The 19747-nt window shown below is 42.2% G+C and overlaps 1 protein-coding gene and 1 long non-coding RNA gene across 9 annotated transcripts in view; both read left to right on the top strand.

The window, feature by feature from the left end:
- LOC133532204 (uncharacterized) overlaps positions 1–19747 on the top strand; it is a 34070-nt gene that overhangs the window by 733 nt on the left and 13590 nt on the right. For 3 of the 8 annotated variants that reach the window (XR_009801666.1, XR_009801665.1, XR_009801664.1), the window contains exon 1: positions 4968–7252. The exons of 2 other annotated variants lie outside the window; for them this stretch is intronic. Coding sequence is in view for 2 of the 6 variants with exons in the window: in XM_061870767.1 (XP_061726751.1) it covers positions 7212–7252 (41 nt within the window). In the remaining 4 variants the exon portion in view is untranslated. 3 more of the 8 variants (XR_009801663.1, XM_061870767.1, XM_061870768.1) reach the window with 3 other exon arrangements.
- LOC133532209 (uncharacterized) lies at positions 271–3504 on the top strand. Its single transcript, XR_009801667.1, has 2 exons — positions 271–2228; positions 2536–3504. It is a non-coding gene; the product is annotated as an uncharacterized LOC133532209 (long non-coding RNA).

Raw genomic sequence — 19747 nt, 5'->3', positions numbered from 1 at the left:
CTGTTCACCCAGCTCAGATCACCCGGGTCAATTAAGTAAACTAAAAATACACTTAGTTCACCTATGATTTTCTTGGGGGTATTAAGTAAACTTTAAGTATATTTGATTCCCCTTTGTTCACCTGAGGTGCACAAAGCTAACAGACAGTAAATTTAATGCACCTGTGACCAATTATGGGTGCATTAAGTATACTTTAATTTACTTTTTGTTTACTATGTTAACAAATTTAATGCATCAGTGACCCATTATGGGATTTATGTGGGTATAAAAAGTACGTTTAGTGTACAATACTGTAAATCTACTGTGGTGTACCTACCTAATTAGTAGTAGTAAAACACCTTATTGAACTGAATAATTTATAGTTAAAGAACTGTTTTTTCAAAAAATTTAAGGACTGTAGTTTCGGAGACAAGAAGACTTCAGCACAGAAGTGCCGCGACAGTATTTCACTTGTGAGATAAATTACCAGTCCCTCTCTAATGAATACCGCTTCAAAAATACGGGTAGTCTATTTCGCGGGCGATATCCTGGCGCGCCACTCCTGTTCTAGGCCGGAAGGTGGGGGAATGGTTATTTTTTACCCATATCTTAAATAACTTCTAAACTATTTATCTTTAATTTATAAAGAGATTCTCTTAATGAGTCCTTTCATTCAATATTTTAACACGATATTGTTTGCATAACTTTTTTTTTTATTTTTAAGAGTAATTTATATACGTTTCATGGCCGTCTTTGGGTTACAGACTTAGGTACAGTCAGCGTCAAATACTTTGTAGCAGTCAAAGTGGCCAAATAGTTCGGTACACCATACTAAATATATGGTGTACCGAACTATTTGGCTACTTTGTTTGCTACAAAGTATTTGACGCTGACTGTACTTCAATATCTGTACCAAATGTTAACTGTAGTTATTAACTGGTTATAACCCGAAACTATGTATACATAGTTTCGGGACAAATAGGCTACAGCTGGACAGTTAGACGTATTTAACCGAGGTACAGAAGCCTAAAAATCGGTCAAATGCCTCTCGGGTGATGGATAGTTTTCGTATCTTCATAAGTGTCGCACGATATCAGAAAGACGGCAGGACCGACCTGGAATAGAACCGCTGCATACAGAACAACATGGAAATCCATGAAAGAGGCATATCTTCAGCAGTGGACGCATATATTCTGAGAAGAAGAGAGAATTTTAGCGTCGTAAAAGCCTACAAATCTGTGCTTTTAATTCTTTTGAATCTCTACAAAAAATGTTTTCTACTCAACAATAGATGCCGCTACATGTCATAATTGTACTTAAATATTTACATTTAAGAACGACGTTATTGTGACGTTAATGCCGTCGGTCTTACTCCATCATTTTATTAAAACGTATATAGATAAGTTATAACAAATTGTCTATGCATGAACAAAAATAGAGTTGTCACCTTCTATCAAAAATGACATTTTCAATCATTAGTGAACAATTTGCTAATACAGTCATGATATTTTGAATGTATAAATGAAAAAAATTAAATACCCAACCACGACTTCGTAAACATTGTGCTATTTATATTATAACTATAATAATAATCTTGAAACGCTGTGGCTACGTTCAAGAAGTCTAGCTAAAAATTCCGTCACTCTTCCCATCATCCCTGAGAATGTTAGGCTATATTGAAATTAGTTGATGTAGAACTAGCATGTTGACGCTGACAATAAGAGACCGACTGAGAATATCGTTGAGCGCGGCGTGCCTGTTGTGTTCAAAGGCGTCGTGGCGAGGACCTCGGGTGGTCGATCACGTCGGCGTCGACATCATTACCGCAGTGGCACCGAGTCGCAGGCAGATTGCAAAGCACTAAGTGTGATATTCGAAGAGAGTTTCAGTGTGTACAGACGGAAGAGCGTGTAACCAGACAGCAGATTCCTTGCTGCTAAGCGTCTGGCGTATGCAAAACCTGTGCTGCGTGATATAAATGTCGGAGAACGGCTGAATTGTGCCATCAATCGCTTTTAACAAGTGTATAATCACGCTATCTTTTACAAATAGAGCAAAATCAATCTTCAGACGAAAAGAAGCGGGAGAAGATGGCGTTAGTGGTGGTTCTTGGGATCAAATCAAACCCACTGGTTTGCTTAGGCTAAGTAATGTAACGTGTACTATGATTTTGTAATCAGTATTGTCCAGGAAAGACTGTGAGTTGAATATCGTTTTTCATTGAAAGCCCTCGTCATACACGATTGAAGGTTCTGATGTACTGTCTCTAGTATTTTGTAATAGTATATACATATTCATTCTTTTACCATAAAACAGTAACCATGAGCCTCTAAATAGAATGGTTTAACTGTTTAACTGCAAATTCTATTCTTTAATAAAATTAAACCTAAAATAAAAATTTAAATGTCCGTACTTATTATGTTTGTTTGAGAGGCAAGGCTGAGCAAGTGTTTTTTTTTATATATACTTTGTTTTACCCACTTACTTGATATAATGCTAGGTCTCGTAAAAGGCATCGACTGATCAGTACGCGTCAGACACTAGTTTGGATTTAAGTTTTTATTGAAACATTCGTCGCCAGTGGTTTGTTTTAAGTCCAGCGGGATTTTGTTATATATGCTTTTCATTTCTCATTCTCTGGAAGTGGGCCGTTGTTCTAAAAAGTGTACAGAAAATGATAAGTTTCTGCTTTAGAGCACTGTACTTTTTAAGTTCATCTTTTTGTACGATAAGCAATTAAAATTTGGTTTTAAATGGATTTGTGTCTCTCCATTCCATAAATACCGATATTTTTACCGAAATTGTTAATTGAAAGTACGCTACTGAAGTTTATTATTATTATTATTTAAACTTTATACCTACCTACGTATTATTTTAGTTTATACCTACTTAGCAGTATTTTGTGAAATGCACAAGTCTTTTAATTTCCTCAAATATGAAATGAAAATTAAAGTGTTTAACTCGGGTGAAAAGCACCAATTCAAATGGGTGCCTTTCATCTCTTGGCTCACAATATACTATTTATAAATTGTATATACAGATGTCAATCACAAGGAAAAAACAGCATGTGGTTATTTATTTAATCTATTGAATCGTCTATCGTACTGGTGTGGGACGCAACGTGTGTCGACACCTTTCCACAGTCCCACATTGGGGCAGCCCGCAATCAGGCCGGCGCTGCGGTTGACCAGGCCCAGATGCTCAAGCGCCGCAAATACTCGGCCTTACTCAAAGTCCATGAGTTTGCGCGGCGCTCTCGGTTGAGACTTTTGGTCCCTGGTCAGCCGACATGAAAGCATTTATGAGGGCACTGTTGGCGCGGCTTGTCGACACAACAGGGGACCCCAGGACTGGCGCGTACCTCTCTAAACGTATCTTCCTTGCGATACAGAGAGGTAACGCCGCCAGTTTCATGGGGTCCATGCCGCAGGCAGATTTATTGGACGGGGTGTTCTCTTTGTGATTGGGTTTTTTTATTATTTTGTAGGTAAGTATATTTTTATTTTTCCTTTGTTATTTTCTACACTTAGTTTCAACTTTAGTATTATTTATTTTTTTATTTAGGTTTTACGTTTTTATTGATTACAAAACTCTAGCATCATAGAAATAATATTACGCCATTCAATATTATTTATAAACGCGCTGCAAGGCTAAATTAGCTTTTTCATTTACGCTTTACATCCCCTTCGGCCGCGTATGTAACCGGAGTTTTGTAACCAGTTACCTAAGAAGAAAAAATGATCCTCATAGGATACTGGTATCCAAGTGATATATTTTTTTCCTTTCACGTAACCGAGTTACAACCTAGGAAAACTTCCTAATGATTACGAGTAAGTAAGTACTTTATATTCCTCGCAGGTAACTGCTTGAAAGATAGGTATGGTATTATCAACCTCTTTTGATATCATGCACTCAACATTCTTTATATAACTGACGTTTTCATAACACCTAGCACGGTACTGCTACAACCTGAACGCACAAACTGAGACAGAATAGTATAGTACTGTTCTGTCTCAGCTTGTGCTGCCTACTATTCTGCCCCGCTGCTCTGCCCTCGTGTGAAACGGGCATAACTTTGCAACTCAAATATCATGAACTAAGCGTAATACTTTCTGTTGCCCTGGTACTTTTCACTCTTTTCTCACCACGATATTCGTCACTTACTCCAGATGTCTTCAATTACAAAAAAAATAATATGGTATAGGTCCTCGGTAAAGCATGGGTCCGGATGACTCATGGTTTCATAAGAGTATTATTTATTCCTTACTGGATACTAGTTACGAACAATCATACAGGTATCAGTAAAGGTAAAAATCCTATTACTTGGATACCAGTATCCTACGAGGATCATTTTTTATTTTTATGTAACTGGTTACAAAACTCCGGTTACATACGCGGCCGAAGGGTTTATTTACATCATAAACAAAAACCTCTTTGACATGCCAAGGTCCCGGGCGCAAGCAAGCTAATGTATACCTAACTTGTAAGTGTCAAGTTTATTTTGACAGTGTCTTATGACAGACGTTTTTAGTTGTCCCTGGCGATGTGGGGCTGTGGGCACGACTACAGTCAGAACAAGACAAGTCTGCAACGATTTTGATAGCACTCGCAGAGCAAGTGTTATTTTTCTACGTCATAATTTCATAGATGTTTGACGTGCCCCTCCCCCGCAAAAATCAGTAGACTGTAACAGGCTTGTTTTGTACAGAAAATTCAGGCAAGGCGTCTCCAATTGTCAAATCCTCCAAGGTTAAAATCGACAATCTAGTCCAAACATCTTAGAAAGGCGTCATCATAGTCTATGAATAAAGCACTAAAAAATAAAAGTGACATTTGTCATTTTATATCGGGTGTCATTTAAAATCATAAATTTATTTACAGAAAATAATTCTAAAAGAAAATCTACCAAACTAATTTACAATAAAAACCATAAATTCCCAAGATTTGATCAGTGTTCCGTCCTATTGACAAGGTTAGTTGACTTTTATTCTACGAAGATTGCATGCGTTTGCTGCTGTTGACTATAAGTATAGCGGACTAGCAGACCTGCGATAATTATCATTGTATTTCCAACTGACTTTTAAAAGGAGGAGGCTCTCCATCCGGCTGATTTAATTTAACGAGATAACGACAAACCCAAAAAGATAGAGTTATGATTTTAACAGTTTTTGTGTGCATGTCTTTGATGTGTCTAAAGAATAAATTACTCTTGATGAATTGGAGCTGCTCCTAAAAAACATTACACCGTCAATGTTTACTTATAAGTATTATGATGATAGCTTTATAGTCGTTCGTAAGATATTAGCATGCTGGTATAACCTGTAAAGTACTAATAGCAGAATAAGCAACCAATTGCCACCTACCACGTAAAAACACTATACTTATTCTTGACAAATAAATACTGTAGTTAGGTAGATACTTTGTTAATTATATTCCATATCTGATCATTAGATTTATTTGTTGAAATTTGTTGAAAAAGAGGACCTGTTCTAGTGCTCATTAAGATCGTATAATGATCAACGGAACTCCATAATAAACCAATTTACCTATCCTAGTCATGTTTGGAACAATTGAAATAAGATGCACAAGTATATGTGAGTAATAAATGATTTCAAAGGTATTTTCACTACTCTTAAGTTATTATTATTATTATACTTGTTGTATTCCGAGGTTATAAGCATTATTTGTTATAAGTTAACTATAGTCGAGCACGACGTTCTAATATTTAGAATTAATGGTTTCGTAGCCAAAATGGCAATAAAGATCCATCCGTCCGTCCGTCCGCCCGTTCGTCCGTCCGTCCGTCCGTTCGTTCGTCGGGGGTCCGTCCGTCCGTCCGTCCGTTCGTTCGTCGGGGGTCCGTCCGTCCGTCCGTCCGTTCGTTCGTCGGCCGTCCGTCCGTCCGTCCGTCCGTTCGTTCGTCGGCCGTCCGTCCGTCCGTCCGTTCCCAGCTGTCCGTCCTTTGTCTGTCCGTCCGTCCGTCCGTCTGTCTGTCTGTTTGTCTATTTGTATGTTAGAGCCATTAGACTAGGAGTGTATATAGGTATAATAATGATAATGACATTTAGGATGTAGGTAGTAAAAACGTATAAGCTACTCTTTTTTACAGAGGCAACCAGGCGTACGGCCCGGCCCGTCCGATAGTTTAGTTTAGTTTATTCATATCACATACTTACAGGTTTCATTTTATTAAATTAGCTTAACCGTTATAAAACGATTGTTTAGATACTTATGCAAAGTAAGATCCAGAAGAAGAAAATGAAAAATGAATTACTAGTTTTGAATTTTGACAAAGTATTTATATAAGCACCAGGTTTTAGTAATGTTACAGCAAGTCGGCAATCTACGACGGTCGCTTAGCTTACGAGTAGTTGCTGGTGATTCTACCCACAAAACTGCAAATCCCGGGTTCGATTCCCGATAAGGGCATTTATTAGCATGATGAACACGGATATCTTTATTTGTGTATGTAAGCCCATACAAGCTTTTATTTAACTTGCTCTGTTAGTATGTAAGTTTGTTAGTTAGGGTGGGTCAAATCTTGGAAACTAAAATTGACCCACTTCCCGATTCCCGATTAAGCTGAAGATTTGCATACATAATAACATATAAGTCGGGTGACAATGCAATATTATGGTACCATCGAGCTGATCTGATGACGGATACAGGAGGTGGCCATAGAAACTCTGTGATGAAACAACGGAACTATATTGTGTTTGGGGTTTTTAGAATTATCTCGATGAGTATTTAGTTACCTATGGTAAGAAAAGTACAGTCAGCGACAAAGGTTTGTACCCAAAAAGGATAAAAACTTTTTTTTTGGCAAAAACTTACCTATTTATAAAACAGTTTCGTTACTTATATACTGACAGACAACACATACAGCTTAATAAATCGTTGAAGTTAAAACTATGAAATTTAAAACATTACATATATAGTACAAATGGTGTAGAGGTGCCCTAAGGTAGGATTTTCTGAAATTTAACCCTTAAGGGGTAAAAAGGGGCTTAAGTTATTTAAGTTATCTTTAATTATGTGAGTGTATTTTTCAGTTAATATATAAGTGATTGTGACTGATAATGTTTTTTATTTTCATAACTGCAAATCTGCTTTCAACTGGCCTGGATATACAAGGAGACAAATCATGAATGGACCAGAGCAACCATGTTGAGCTACCTTCTTATAATAATTAAGAAGTGGAGGGCGATCCTTATTTTAACAGTCGGAAACTTATGCCTGACGAAACCGAGACGTTATATAAAATGCATTTATGGTAAGATATTGTGTATACATAGAAATGTATATTCCCAATTATTTCCAAATCAGTTCTACTGATCTAGTTGCAGTTATATGTAAAGCATTTGTGATACACCAGCGATGGTTATTAGATGGTTTTGAGGTGACATTGTTATAATTGTCGATTTTTTTAAATTTAAACTTAAACTTCTTAAAGACTACACATGCGCAGGCATGTATGTTCGTAACAAGTAAGTCAAAGATATGTAAGCCTATATCTTCTTTAAGTAATTTAAGATCATATGAATTTATCCTCGAAAAGTCTCGATTTTCTCATTATGAAAACGCAACCCACTGAGTGATTAACCTTGATACTTTTTTATTTGTTTTGAAATTCGACCAACATTTGTAATAGTGTCATATGATTAAATAAATGAATAAATTACAAATATACTGATATCCCAAGAAACAGAAAAAAGAATCGCATAATATTGCCGAGTTATGTCTGTGGGTTAGCTTAGAGAAGAACCACTAATTACGAGTACATACTCGTATTACCAATACTCTGTCTATGAAGTAGGCGAGCCTGGCTTCGAATCCTCGTACGGGAATTTAATTGATATGTTTTTTGCAAATACCTTGGTAACCTTTTTGTTACGATGTGAGAACTGTTACCTAAAATTAATGTAAGTACTTTTGTCAAGGTAGAGAACTATAGTACAATGGCTACAAATATACATAAATAGTTGGTACCAAATATGAGTCGTGCGTAACAGAAATAAAATATTTTTTATGTCATATTCCCCTATAGGTACTAGGAAACTTTAATGTGTAACTCATCATCCCTTAATGTGTGTTTTTTTTTGCATTGCTTAGACGAAAAGCTCTTCATTAGTTTGGCTACGGCGGTGATCAGGTGTCATCGGAGCGATGTTGTCAAATTGAAACGGAGATAATTTATAATTATATTGGTGACAATATTGGCTTGTTTTTATTTTGTAAGTAGGTGTGTAGTTTTAACCTAAATACTTATTTAAATAATCTTCAGAGTGGTACTATAGCAGCCCGCGGCGCTATATCTGCCGACGATAGCTCAATGGAGAAGGCACCGGGCTGTCGCCACCACTCCTACTGCCAAGACCGTGACCACGGCCCTCTACGTCGCCGCGTGAAGAGGAGCGAATACGATACGCGAGGAGATAGCTAAATAAACTACTGTTTCGCACAAACTGACTTTTATTACACGCGATACAAAGGTATAAAAATACTCCTACAATCCCTACTACGCGATTGAACCGCTTCTGGTTCTCTTCCGGTTGGCTTCTTCTTGGTTTTCTTGAGGCTTCTTGTTGCTGGATCACTCGACGACTGACTACGATTTCACTCCGTTCCTTCCTCGCTTATATACGAATTTCGTAGAAAAGGAACACCCTTACGATAAGGAGATAAGACGCGTTTCGATTCGTTCTGAATCAAGCCCTCTGATTGGTCGGTTACTTGATTCGGCTTTGTTCGGGTTAAATCGTGTTATCTCGTTATCGTTTACATAACTATAATTCTCACAAATATCTAATTATTGACTTAAATATTGCATAACACGCTAACTCGGTTACTAGGTCAGTGAAACAAAACAATAACACCTGTCCGACTCGCTTACTTTACGAATACAAAGCCTATTGTTCGCCCGCGCTCGGAACAATAGCCCGTTTCTCGACGGTTTACGGTATGCTATTATCTAATAGCTAGGATTACGATAATATGACCTATATTAGGGTGTTAAGCAATTCACGCTCTACGATTATACGTAACATTCATTTGTCTAATTAAAGTAATTACTGCGATAATAACCTAAATATGTGCGTCTCATAGTACAACTGAGCGCAATCGAATTCTATACGGGAAATTGACTGACCAATCACGATCGAGATTTTCTGTCTCGCTGTTTTTTACCTTTCCTTGTCTTTATTTGCGTGTGATTGGCTATAATTATGAACCAATGAATAAGTTTTCTTTATTTTCTTATTCCTTCGTCCATCTCGCTCTTCGAATAAGGAATTGGGATTTAGGGTTTGCGTGACCTAAATATCGAATAATACCTGATATAACGAACGATTACACAATTCTTATGTCTAATAACAATCTAATTTTCTGCTTGCCCTACCTAACGGATAAAATCTTTATTTCGAATACAGCCTTAATCGTATTTCAACTTAACTAATCTTAGCGTCATCTAAGGTTTTTCAGTCGCGTCGCTAACATTTTGTCCCCGCAGTCGAAGACTCCTGTTGCATGGGTTGCGACGCGATGACCGCCAGTCTGCAGCTCGGCCTGCGTAGCGTCCCGTGCCTCGTCCTGACGTCTGCGGAGCGGACCCGTCCATCGGGGCCTGGATAGACGACCTCGACGACTCCTTTGGGCCATACGCTGCGAGGTCCATTGGGTTCAGCGATGATGACCACGTCTCCCGGCTGGATCTGTCGTCCTCCCTCGTCGGACGATTTACGTGGTGCTAACAGTGGGAAGTACTCTTTCGTCCAGCGCCGCCAGAAGTGATCTGCGAGCGCCTGTGCAACCTTCCACTGCTTCTTGTCGTTTTCTTCGTAGACTCCGATCATAGGTAGGTTTGCGTTGTGCAGTAGTAGAAAGTGTGCCGGTGTAAGACTTTCCTCGGATTGCGGGTCGACGTTAACGTGTGTGAGAGGTCTTCTATTAACGATATTCTCGATCTCTGCTAATAGTGTTTCGAAGACTTCTGTTCGCGGTGCTCTTGTATGGAATGTGTACGCCATTGCCGTCTTCACGGTACGCACCATGCGTTCCCAAGCTCCGCCTGCAGAGGGATTACCAGGCGGGATGAACTTCCATTCCATCCGATGATGTAGACCGTAAGCACGTAGCTGTGGTAGCCACTGCTTATATGCTTCTCGTAGCTCCGTTGATGCTGCCTTGAAGCATGTCGCGTTGTCGCTGTACATCGTGTGTGGCCATCCTCGTCGCGCAGCGAATCGTCGTAGGGCGAGTAGCGCGCTGTCCGTCGACAAACTATGCACGCTTTCCAGATGGATGGCTCTGGTGACTAGGCATGTGTATAAACAGACCCAGCGTTTTTCTCTTCGCCGGCCTATTGTCACGTACATGGGGCCTAGATAGTCTTGCGCGGTGTAGGTAAACGGTCGTTGATAAGCCTGTAGTCGCTCGGGGGGTAGGTCTCCGAAGGGCTGCGCTCGCGGTGAAGCTCGACGTAGCTTGCAAAGTGCGCAGTCTCTCGCTACGGCTTTCACTATCGGTCGTAGATGCAAAATCCAATAATCTTGACGTAACTGATTTATCACGGCTTCGTTGTGTATGTGCGCTGATCGTCTGTGGGCTCTCTGAATCAGCAATCGAGTAAATGAGTCTCTGCCGTCCAGTATTATCGGATGTAGTGACGTGTAGAGTACTGGAGCGTTGCCCAATCTCGTTTTCATACGTAGCACGCCGTCGTCGCATAACTCTGGTGCTAGCGTATATAGCTTCGATTTCCTGTCGATTTCGCGTCCGATGTGCAGAGTACGTATTTCGTCTGGAAAGCTTCTCCGTTGACTATTCTGTATCCACATATGCTCTGCTCGCTTAATGTGTTGCACTTGTAGCTGTAGTCTCCTATTCTTGGATTTCAGCTTATCGATGAAAAGTAGCACGTAGGCTGTCGAATTAATCAATCGATCGTAATTACTGAAGCGACGTATATTGGGTAATACGCTTGATGGCTCCATTTTCGATGTCGTAGTCGATAAAACGATTCCTGACTTGACTTTCAGCTTCCTTTCAGGGAGATCTTCGGTGCGGTTTACTGTGATATCTCGGCTCGGCCACTCCGCCTCGGCTAGGTAGAGAAACTGCGGCCCTCTGTACCAATCGTCCTGTATGTCGATCCTCCTTGTAGGCTTGCCTCGTGTAGCATGGTCTGCCGGATTAAGATCGGTCGGTACATATCTCCATGCTTGACGATTCGATTTCTCGGTGATCTCGGCTAATCGATGTGATACGAATGGCTTGTAGTTTCGTGCGTCGTCTTTAATCCATCCTAGTAGGACTCTTGAATCCGTCCAATAAATCACTTCGTCGATGTCGTATCGTTGCTCGTTACAGATCGTTTCTGCTAACCGTACTCCGATGACTGCCGCCGTTAGCTCCAATTTCGGTACGGATAGCACCTTCAGTGGACAAACTCTGCTTTTGCCCGCTGCTAAACTTACTCGAACCTCTTGCTCTGAGTTTTCTATGCGCCAATATGCTGCAGCGCAATATGCTTCCGTTGACGCGTCGGTGAAAATATGCAGAGTATATTTCGTAGCAGCTCTCGGTGTCTCGTACTGTCGCGGTATGCGTAGCGTAGCTACATGTTTCAGTGCATTCAGCCACTGAAAAAAGTCTTCACCTTCTTGGTGCGGTAGCGGTGCGTCCCAATCCGTTCCTTTTGACCAAACTCGCTGAAATATTATCTTCGCGCTTATCACGAATTGAGCGATAAGTCCCATCGGGTCGTAGATTGACATAATCGCGCTGAGTAACTCTCGTTTCGTCGGTGATCGCTCGTGATTCTTTACTGCGTCCGGTACGCGCAGCATCTTCGTATTGTATCCTAGAGTATCGGTGCTAGGATCCCAAGTCATTCCTAGAACGGTCTGTTGCTTCTCGCCTAGATGCGTCGGTTCTTGTGCGTGAAGCTCTGGCTCGATGCTCGCTAACAGTCGCTCGCTGTTGCTCGCGTAGCCTCGTAGGTGAAAGTTTCCCTCGGCGTGAGAGTCTCGTACCTGCGATGACACTCTCAGTAGCTCATCTTCAGTCTTGTAGGACGCCACATAATCATCCATGTAATGATTATTGTGTATATCGTAGACCGCCTCTGGATACTTGTCCTCGTTGTCGGTTGCGTTACGATTGCGCACTGAATGCGCGAGAAACGGTGACGATACGTTTCCGAAACAAACTCTGTTTAGTTTGTAGACTTGCGGCTCCATGTCTCTTCTCGTACCTCGCCACAAGAATAGCTGGCTCTGCTGGTCTTCGGCTCGAATCTGGATTTGCAGAAACATCTCCTGTATATCTGCTACTACTGCGAAGCTCCATTCGCGAAACCTCAGTAGTATACCCAGTAGGCTTTTTAGCAGGTCTGGTCCCGCTAAAATATAGTCGTTCAGACTATTTCCTTGACTTTTCGCGGCACAATCGAATACGGCTCTTCCTTTGCCTTTATTCAAATTAAAAACACTAAAGTGCGGCAAAAACCAAGTCTTGTCGGTTTGCGGTGGTTCCATAATACGCTCGGCATATCCTTTTTTCAGCAACTTCTGAATCTGGGCTTCGTAGTCCTCTGCGAAGTCCTTGTCGCGACGCATTCTCGCTTCCAAGCTATGTAATCTTGAACGCGCCATAGCGTAGCTCGGTGGTAACTTCACGTCGTCTGACGCCCATAGCTGGCCAACCTCGTAGCGATTTCCGACTTTTCTCACGGTTTTATTAAATATATCGATGGCTCGTTGATCGCTCGGACTCACGTTCTCCTTTTGCGTTACGCCTAACGCCTCGATCGACCAATGTTTCTTCACTTGCTCGTTGAGATCTTCATTCCCCATACGGCAGTGTAACACGGTTTGCTCGTTCGTACGAATGATGCGTGGCATTCTACCGAAAAACGCCCAACCTAGTGGTGTTTTCATAGCGCACGGCTCGTTCTCGCCGCCCTGCCTGATTTCCGTCGGTGTAATCAAGTGACTATAATCACCTCCGATTAACATCTGTGGTACGCCTGTTCCGACGTAGCATTCGTCGCCTAAGTCCGCCAGATGTTTATATTTGAGTAGTTGCTCCTTATTGAGCGACTGTGACCTGATTCCTAGGCCATCTACGGTCTTGACGGTAATCTCGTGTTCGGTACCTCCTTTCGCCGGTCTCACGGTGGCCTTAACAGTCTGTGTTATCGACGTGTGCTTGAGATTCCTTATTCCTCGAATACATAACGGCTCGTCTTGACCCACTGCACCTATCTCATCAGCAACGTCTTGATCGATCATCGACAATGTCGATCCGTCGTCGATAAAAGCGAAAATATGCGCTGTTCCTTGCGGGCCTGTTACCGTTACAGGCAACACTTTCAATAACACGTTGTAGTTCGGGGTCGATGACACGTAGACTCGTGGGTCGTTGTCCTCTCGTTGCGTAACTTGCGTAGATTGCGGCTCTTGTGCCGCCGTCGGCTCGATCGATGCTGTAGTAACTCGCGGTACGGCCGCTCGTTGCGTAGCATGAGTCATCGCCATCGCGGTATTATCACGGAGCTCCTGCGTCGTCTCCGCGTGGAGCAGACGATGATGCACGTGCGGACAGCCTGCCACACCGCACCCTTTCGCCTTGCACTGTATTTTGAGGTGCTTCGCGTCCATGCACCTATAGCATATACGGTTGAGTTTTGCCCACTCCCATCTTGCGCCTATGCTTTGTGCGGCTAGCTTGCGACATTCCGGCGTTGAATGATTGCCGCCGCAATACAGGCACGTCGACTTCGATGTACTGGCTTGACGCGTCGCATACGTCACCTTCTGTGCTGTGGCGTATCGACCTCCGGGTGTGGTAGCGGGAATCGGATAACGCGGCGCGGATGTATTCGTACGAGTGCCGGTCGCGCGCGCGTTCGGTGCTGCTGACGGTACCTGCGCACGCCTCGGGGCTGCGCGGGCATGACAAAACGCCATTTCTTGTTCACTTTCCTCCATCAGAAAGTCAGCAAGTTGCAGGATCTCGGGTTCGTCGGTATCACGATGATTGCGTGCGTAGTCGCACCACCTGCTTCGAATATGGGGCGATAACCGGTCCGTTACTTCGCGAATCAGCAACGGGTTGTCGGCGTAGTGTCTCCGATCTATATCCATAATAGTGGACACTATGTTCATAATTTTGATTGCGAAGCTGTTGAGATCGTTCGCTGTAGGTCCCAACGCTGGCAGCTTGCGCAAATCTTCGATTGCTCTGTCTAGCAATACTTCGCTCCGACCAAACTGCTTTTTCAGTATTCGTATAATCATATCTGGACGAGTTGCGGTCGATAGGACGTGTGACACACATGTCTTCGCGTCCCCGCGTAACGCCATACGCAGTCTAGCGACGTTCTCGTAGTCGGTAAACTTGTATCTTCTCGACGTCTCGGTGTACGTGTTGTAGAAACTTCGCCACTCACTCACATCTCCGTAGAAGTGAGGTAGTTCGAAGATATCCTTCGGTGCCGGTCGAGCCGCCATTTGCATCTTCTCGAATAACTGCAACATAGACTCCGCTACGGTTCCTTCTTGAGTGAGCTGTGTACGCTCCGTGTGCGGCGTACGGGGCTCGATCGGTGGCGATAACGATCGCCGACGGTCCTCGCGGCTCGGTGAGCGACGTCGAATATGCCTCTCTTCCCGCGTGGAGCGCCTTGGAGTCTCGTAATCCGGTGGGGGCTCGTTGGCTAACCTCTTCTTGGACTTGACGGGCTCGGTTAGCGTCTTGTCCTGCGATTCGTCGATCCATGTCAGGATGCGCTGGTGTTGCGGTCCGATTTCGCTCCTATCGGATGCCGCGTCGGATTCACTGGCTTCTGCACGAATTTGCAGCTTCTGGGCTTCCAGCCTCTTCTTCACTAACTCGGCTTCTAACTGCAGCTCCTTCTTCTGAATCTCCGCTAGCCGCTCGCTCGCCTCCAGCTCGGCTTGCGAGAGTCTGGCCTCGATGACGGTACTCGCTTGTGAGCACACGGACTGCGCACGGGTGTGCCTACCCGGAGTGCTCGCCTCCTTTGGAGTATCCTTCGGTCGTTGCGATGTGGTAACGTCTTTAACCACTGTCTTCGGATGACGTAACGGGATCGGTGTAGGTCTCGCAAGACGTCGCAGGCGTTGGTTCAGGTCCCTCCGCCATAGCAACATCGTATCTTGCGAGGGAGACCTCGGTGGCCTCTGGTAGACGTCGTCGATCGATAATGTAGCCGCTGCGCCTAACGGTTCCGCGCTAGCAGCTCGATGGGTGACCGCTGCTGCGTCGGCCGACTCGCCAGGGGGGAGGGGAGGGCGCTCCGCGTCGGCGTCCTCAGTCCTCTCAGCGTGTTCGCGGGCAACCTCACGATGTTGGGCCGCCGCCGCGCCTTCTTCTAGGAAACGCTGCCTGTCTTCGTCGCTCTGTACCGACGTAGCCTTCTTGGTCCGAATTATCGGCATCTTGACGATGTCGCACGATGGGGTTCTTCACGCAGAGTAGAAGCTGATCTCGACGGTCTTGATGGGCTGACAGTTAATCCGGTGCTCGAAGGACCAGGAAAATATAGCAGCCCGCGGCGCTATATCTGCCGACGATAGCTCAATGGAGAAGGCACCGGGCTGTCGCCACCACTCCTACTGCCAAGACCGTGACCACGGCCCTCTACGTCGCCGCGTGAAGAGGAGCGAATACGATACGCGAGGAGATAGCTAAATAAACTACTGTTTCGCACAAACTGACTTTTATTACACGCGATACAAAGGTATAAAAATACTCCTACAATCCCTACTACGCGATTGAACCGCTTCTGGTTCTCTTCCGGTTGGCTTCTTCTTGGTTTTCTTGAGGCTTCTTGTTGCTGGATCACTCGACGACTGACTACGATTTCACTCCGTTCCTTCCTCGCTTATATACGAATTTCGTAGAAAAGGAACACCCTTACGATAAGGAGATAAGACGCGTTTCGATTCGTTCTGAATCAAGCCCTCTGATTGGTCGGTTACTTGATTCGGCTTTGTTCGGGTTAAATCGTGTTATCTCGTTATCGTTTACATAACTATAATTCTCACAAATATCTAATTATTGACTTAAATATTGCATAACACGCTAACTCGGTTACTAGGTCAGTGAAACAAAACAATAACACCTGTCCGACTCGCTTACTTTACGAATACAAAGCCTATTGTTCGCCCGCGCTCGGAACAATAGCCCGTTTCTCGACGGTTTACGGTATGCTATTATCTAATAGCTAGGATTACGATAATATGACCTATATTAGGGTGTTAAGCAATTCACGCTCTACGATTATACGTAACATTCATTTGTCTAATTAAAGTAATTACTGCGATAATAACCTAAATATGTGCGTCTCATAGTACAACTGAGCGCAATCGAATTCTATACGGGAAATTGACTGACCAATCACGATCGAGATTTTCTGTCTCGCTGTTTTTTACCTTTCCTTGTCTTTATTTGCGTGTGATTGGCTATAATTATGAACCAATGAATAAGTTTTCTTTATTTTCTTATTCCTTCGTCCATCTCGCTCTTCGAATAAGGAATTGGGATTTAGGGTTTGCGTGACCTAAATATCGAATAATACCTGATATAACGAACGATTACACAATTCTTATGTCTAATAACAATCTAATTTTCTGCTTGCCCTACCTAACGGATAAAATCTTTATTTCGAATACAGCCTTAATCGTATTTCAACTTAACTAATCTTAGCGTCATCTAAGGTTTTTCAGTCGCGTCGCTAACAGGTACTGTCAGCATCTATCATAGTGGATAAAACAACGCGCCAAAAGTATCTGCCACCATCGAACACTTTTCCAATATATCTGTACAGTTCGCGTTCAAAAGTATTTTGTCGCAGTTGATTTTTTAGGGTTCCGTACCCAAAGGGTAAAGCGGGACCCTATTACTTAGACTCCGCTGTCCGGCCGTCCGTCCGTCTGTTCGTCCGTCTGTCCGTCTGTCCGTCCGTCCGCCCGTCTGTCCGTCCGTCCGTCCGTCCATCTGTGCGTCCTTCCGTCCGCCCGTCCGTCTGTCCGTCCGTCCGTCTGTCCGTCTGTCCGTCCGTGCGTCTGTCTGTCTGTCCGTCCGTCCGTCTGTCACCAGGCTGTATCTCATGAACCGTGATAGTGAGAAAGTTGAAATTTGCACAGATAATGTATTTCTGTTGCCGCTATAGCAACATATACCTACTAAAAAACAAAATTAAATAAATATTTAAGGGGCCTCCCATACAACAAACATATTTTTTTGCCGTTTTATAGATAATTGTACGGAACCCTTCGTAGAGTCCAACCCGCACTTGGCCGGTTTTTTGTGTATAGAGACGTATCTCTTTAGGTTAAGTTATATGTAAAGCATTTGTGATACACCAGCGATGGTTCTTAGATGGTTGTGAGGTGACATTGTTGTAATTATCACTGTTTTTTTTTAATTTAAACTTATAGTACTTAGTATTAGCTTCTTAAAGACTACACATGCGTAGGCATGTATGTCCAATGTGTGTATGAATGTATGTAGAATGATAGCTACTTTTGATGCTGACTATACGTATAAGTAGCGGCTGTAGAGTTCGGAACATTTGACTAGGTATATCTAATAAGTGTAATGTTAAATGTAAATCCCTACTAATATTATAAATGCGATTAGTATCTAACTCTGATTCAAATGAAGTTCAATTCAGGGAGTCCTCGGAGATAGGATGTAGGTTAGTTTTATCCTGAAATCCTGGCTACAGGAGATGAGAAGGGAATATTGGATCGCGTACGCAATACATATTTTTAACGAACTACCTCTTAGCCAATTTGAAACATTGCAAAAAAAACCCTTTCATTATAATAAGTACCTAATTATGTTACTAATAAATAAATAAATAAATAAATATTATAGGACATTATTACACAAATTGACTAAGTCCCTCAGTAAGCTCAATAAGGCTTGTGTTGTAGGTACCTAGGCTTGTGTTGTAGGTACTAATTAAGCCTTATTTATATCTATTGATTTTGTATCATAATGTAAAGCGAAGTATTTGCCGTGCACGTAGGTATGTACGAGTATGGAATCATATCGTTAAGTATGTATGTGTGTTCGTATATTACATGTGACGAAGATGTTGATATTTGTAAGAAGGATCCCTACAAACTACTTTAAACTGAGACGAAGACTAAGCCTAATTTAAGCCTAAGCGACCCTATCTAAGAAGTAGGCGGTCCCAGGTTCGAATCCTGGTAAGAAAATATAGATGTTACAATCCACTTACTGCACCACTTAGCAGAATTGAAACTAAGATAACTGTTTGTAGCCTTTTGGATAGAAACCCTGGCTAAGAGAAAAGCGACTCTGGGTTCGAATCCTTGTTAGAAAACTAATTTATATGTGGAGACTTGAGAGGTTTTTATTGGACGTACTTTCGCCACTCTTAGAAATTAAATAAACTTCGAAAATTTAATCAGTGTGAATAAAAAAGTATACATAATATATACTGAATAGGCATTCTTCGCAAACTGAATAGAATTGACCAGAATAGGTTTTTTTACTGATCATGTAAACTTGACAAAGTTATCTTATTAAACACGTCCATATGTTGCTTATGCATGTATGTATGTAGTTGCGCTTTTGATTTAACTCCCGTCTTCCATTACGATGGTACAAAATACAAACGGTAAGCTTTACATAATATGGATACCCGTTATCAAAATTCTAAATAGCCCCACAAGTGGGTTGGTCTAATAGCATTTTGCGAGTCGCATTCCAAGTTACAGTGGTATATAGGTATACAAGGAAACAATACCAAAGGTATTAGATGTAAAAAATATATATTAGGGCATTACCTTACAACTTCCTAAAGTGGAGATGAGTTTGTTCTTGTCGATCACACGGTCTCAAGTATCATTGTGTAGGTAATCCATTTCCCGCCCAGGAGCCTAAAGTATAATTGAGTGCTAGTCAAAGTTTAGAACTCAGAATTAAAAAAGGTTTCTTTCTCTCGAAAAGGCGTCGCCATTGTTTAATATCTATTTCATTTTGTTTATTTTTTTACGATAATCTACACACTTCTACCATTCTTACTATATATATTATAAATATTATAAATGCGATAATAACTCATATCACTCGTCTTGCTTATGGAAAAAATCCAGAAAGCGTTTCTGCGATTCTTATATAAAAAGGTTTACGGGTATTACCCATATTTGTACCCATCAAAGTTCCTGCTTGGCGTTTTAGGGTTTAATTCCTTAGAGGTGAGATGTAACTACAGGCTATTGACTACTGTATGTAACGTCTTACGGTGGAACTCAGACTGGCCTGAACTGGTTGCACAGCTCGTACGCCTGTTCGTTCCATCTGTGGCTAAGGCCCAATTTAATTTCCGACCACGAATTCGTCACCTATTAGCGGTGCCTAAAACACGCACTATGTCCCATGGCAAATCACCACTTGTCCGCGCTCTACAATATATCGCGCTCCTCGCATCAGCACCGGAATGTAATGTATTTGCAAGTAGTAGGATGGATATGTGTAAAGAATGTATGAAGTTCTGTGAGACGATGGATAAGCGAGAATCTTCTGTTTTTTATTTGTTTTTCTTTCTTACATTTGTTCTCTTTTTCCTTTCTAGACTGTATCATGTACCTAGTTTGTATACATACTGTCTATTAAAAATTTCACAGTGTATTAGTTTGCTGTAATGCTGTGTAAATTTTTTGAATCAATAAAATAAAAAATAAACTCTGTGTAAAATTTGGTA

Source organism: Cydia pomonella, chromosome 26 (genome assembly GCF_033807575.1).
Source record: "Cydia pomonella isolate Wapato2018A chromosome 26, ilCydPomo1, whole genome shotgun sequence".
Classification (NCBI taxonomy): Eukaryota; Metazoa; Arthropoda; class Insecta; order Lepidoptera; family Tortricidae; genus Cydia; species Cydia pomonella.
Note: the sequence above shows the minus strand (reverse complement) of the source record. Positions and strands in the feature narration are given on the sequence as shown.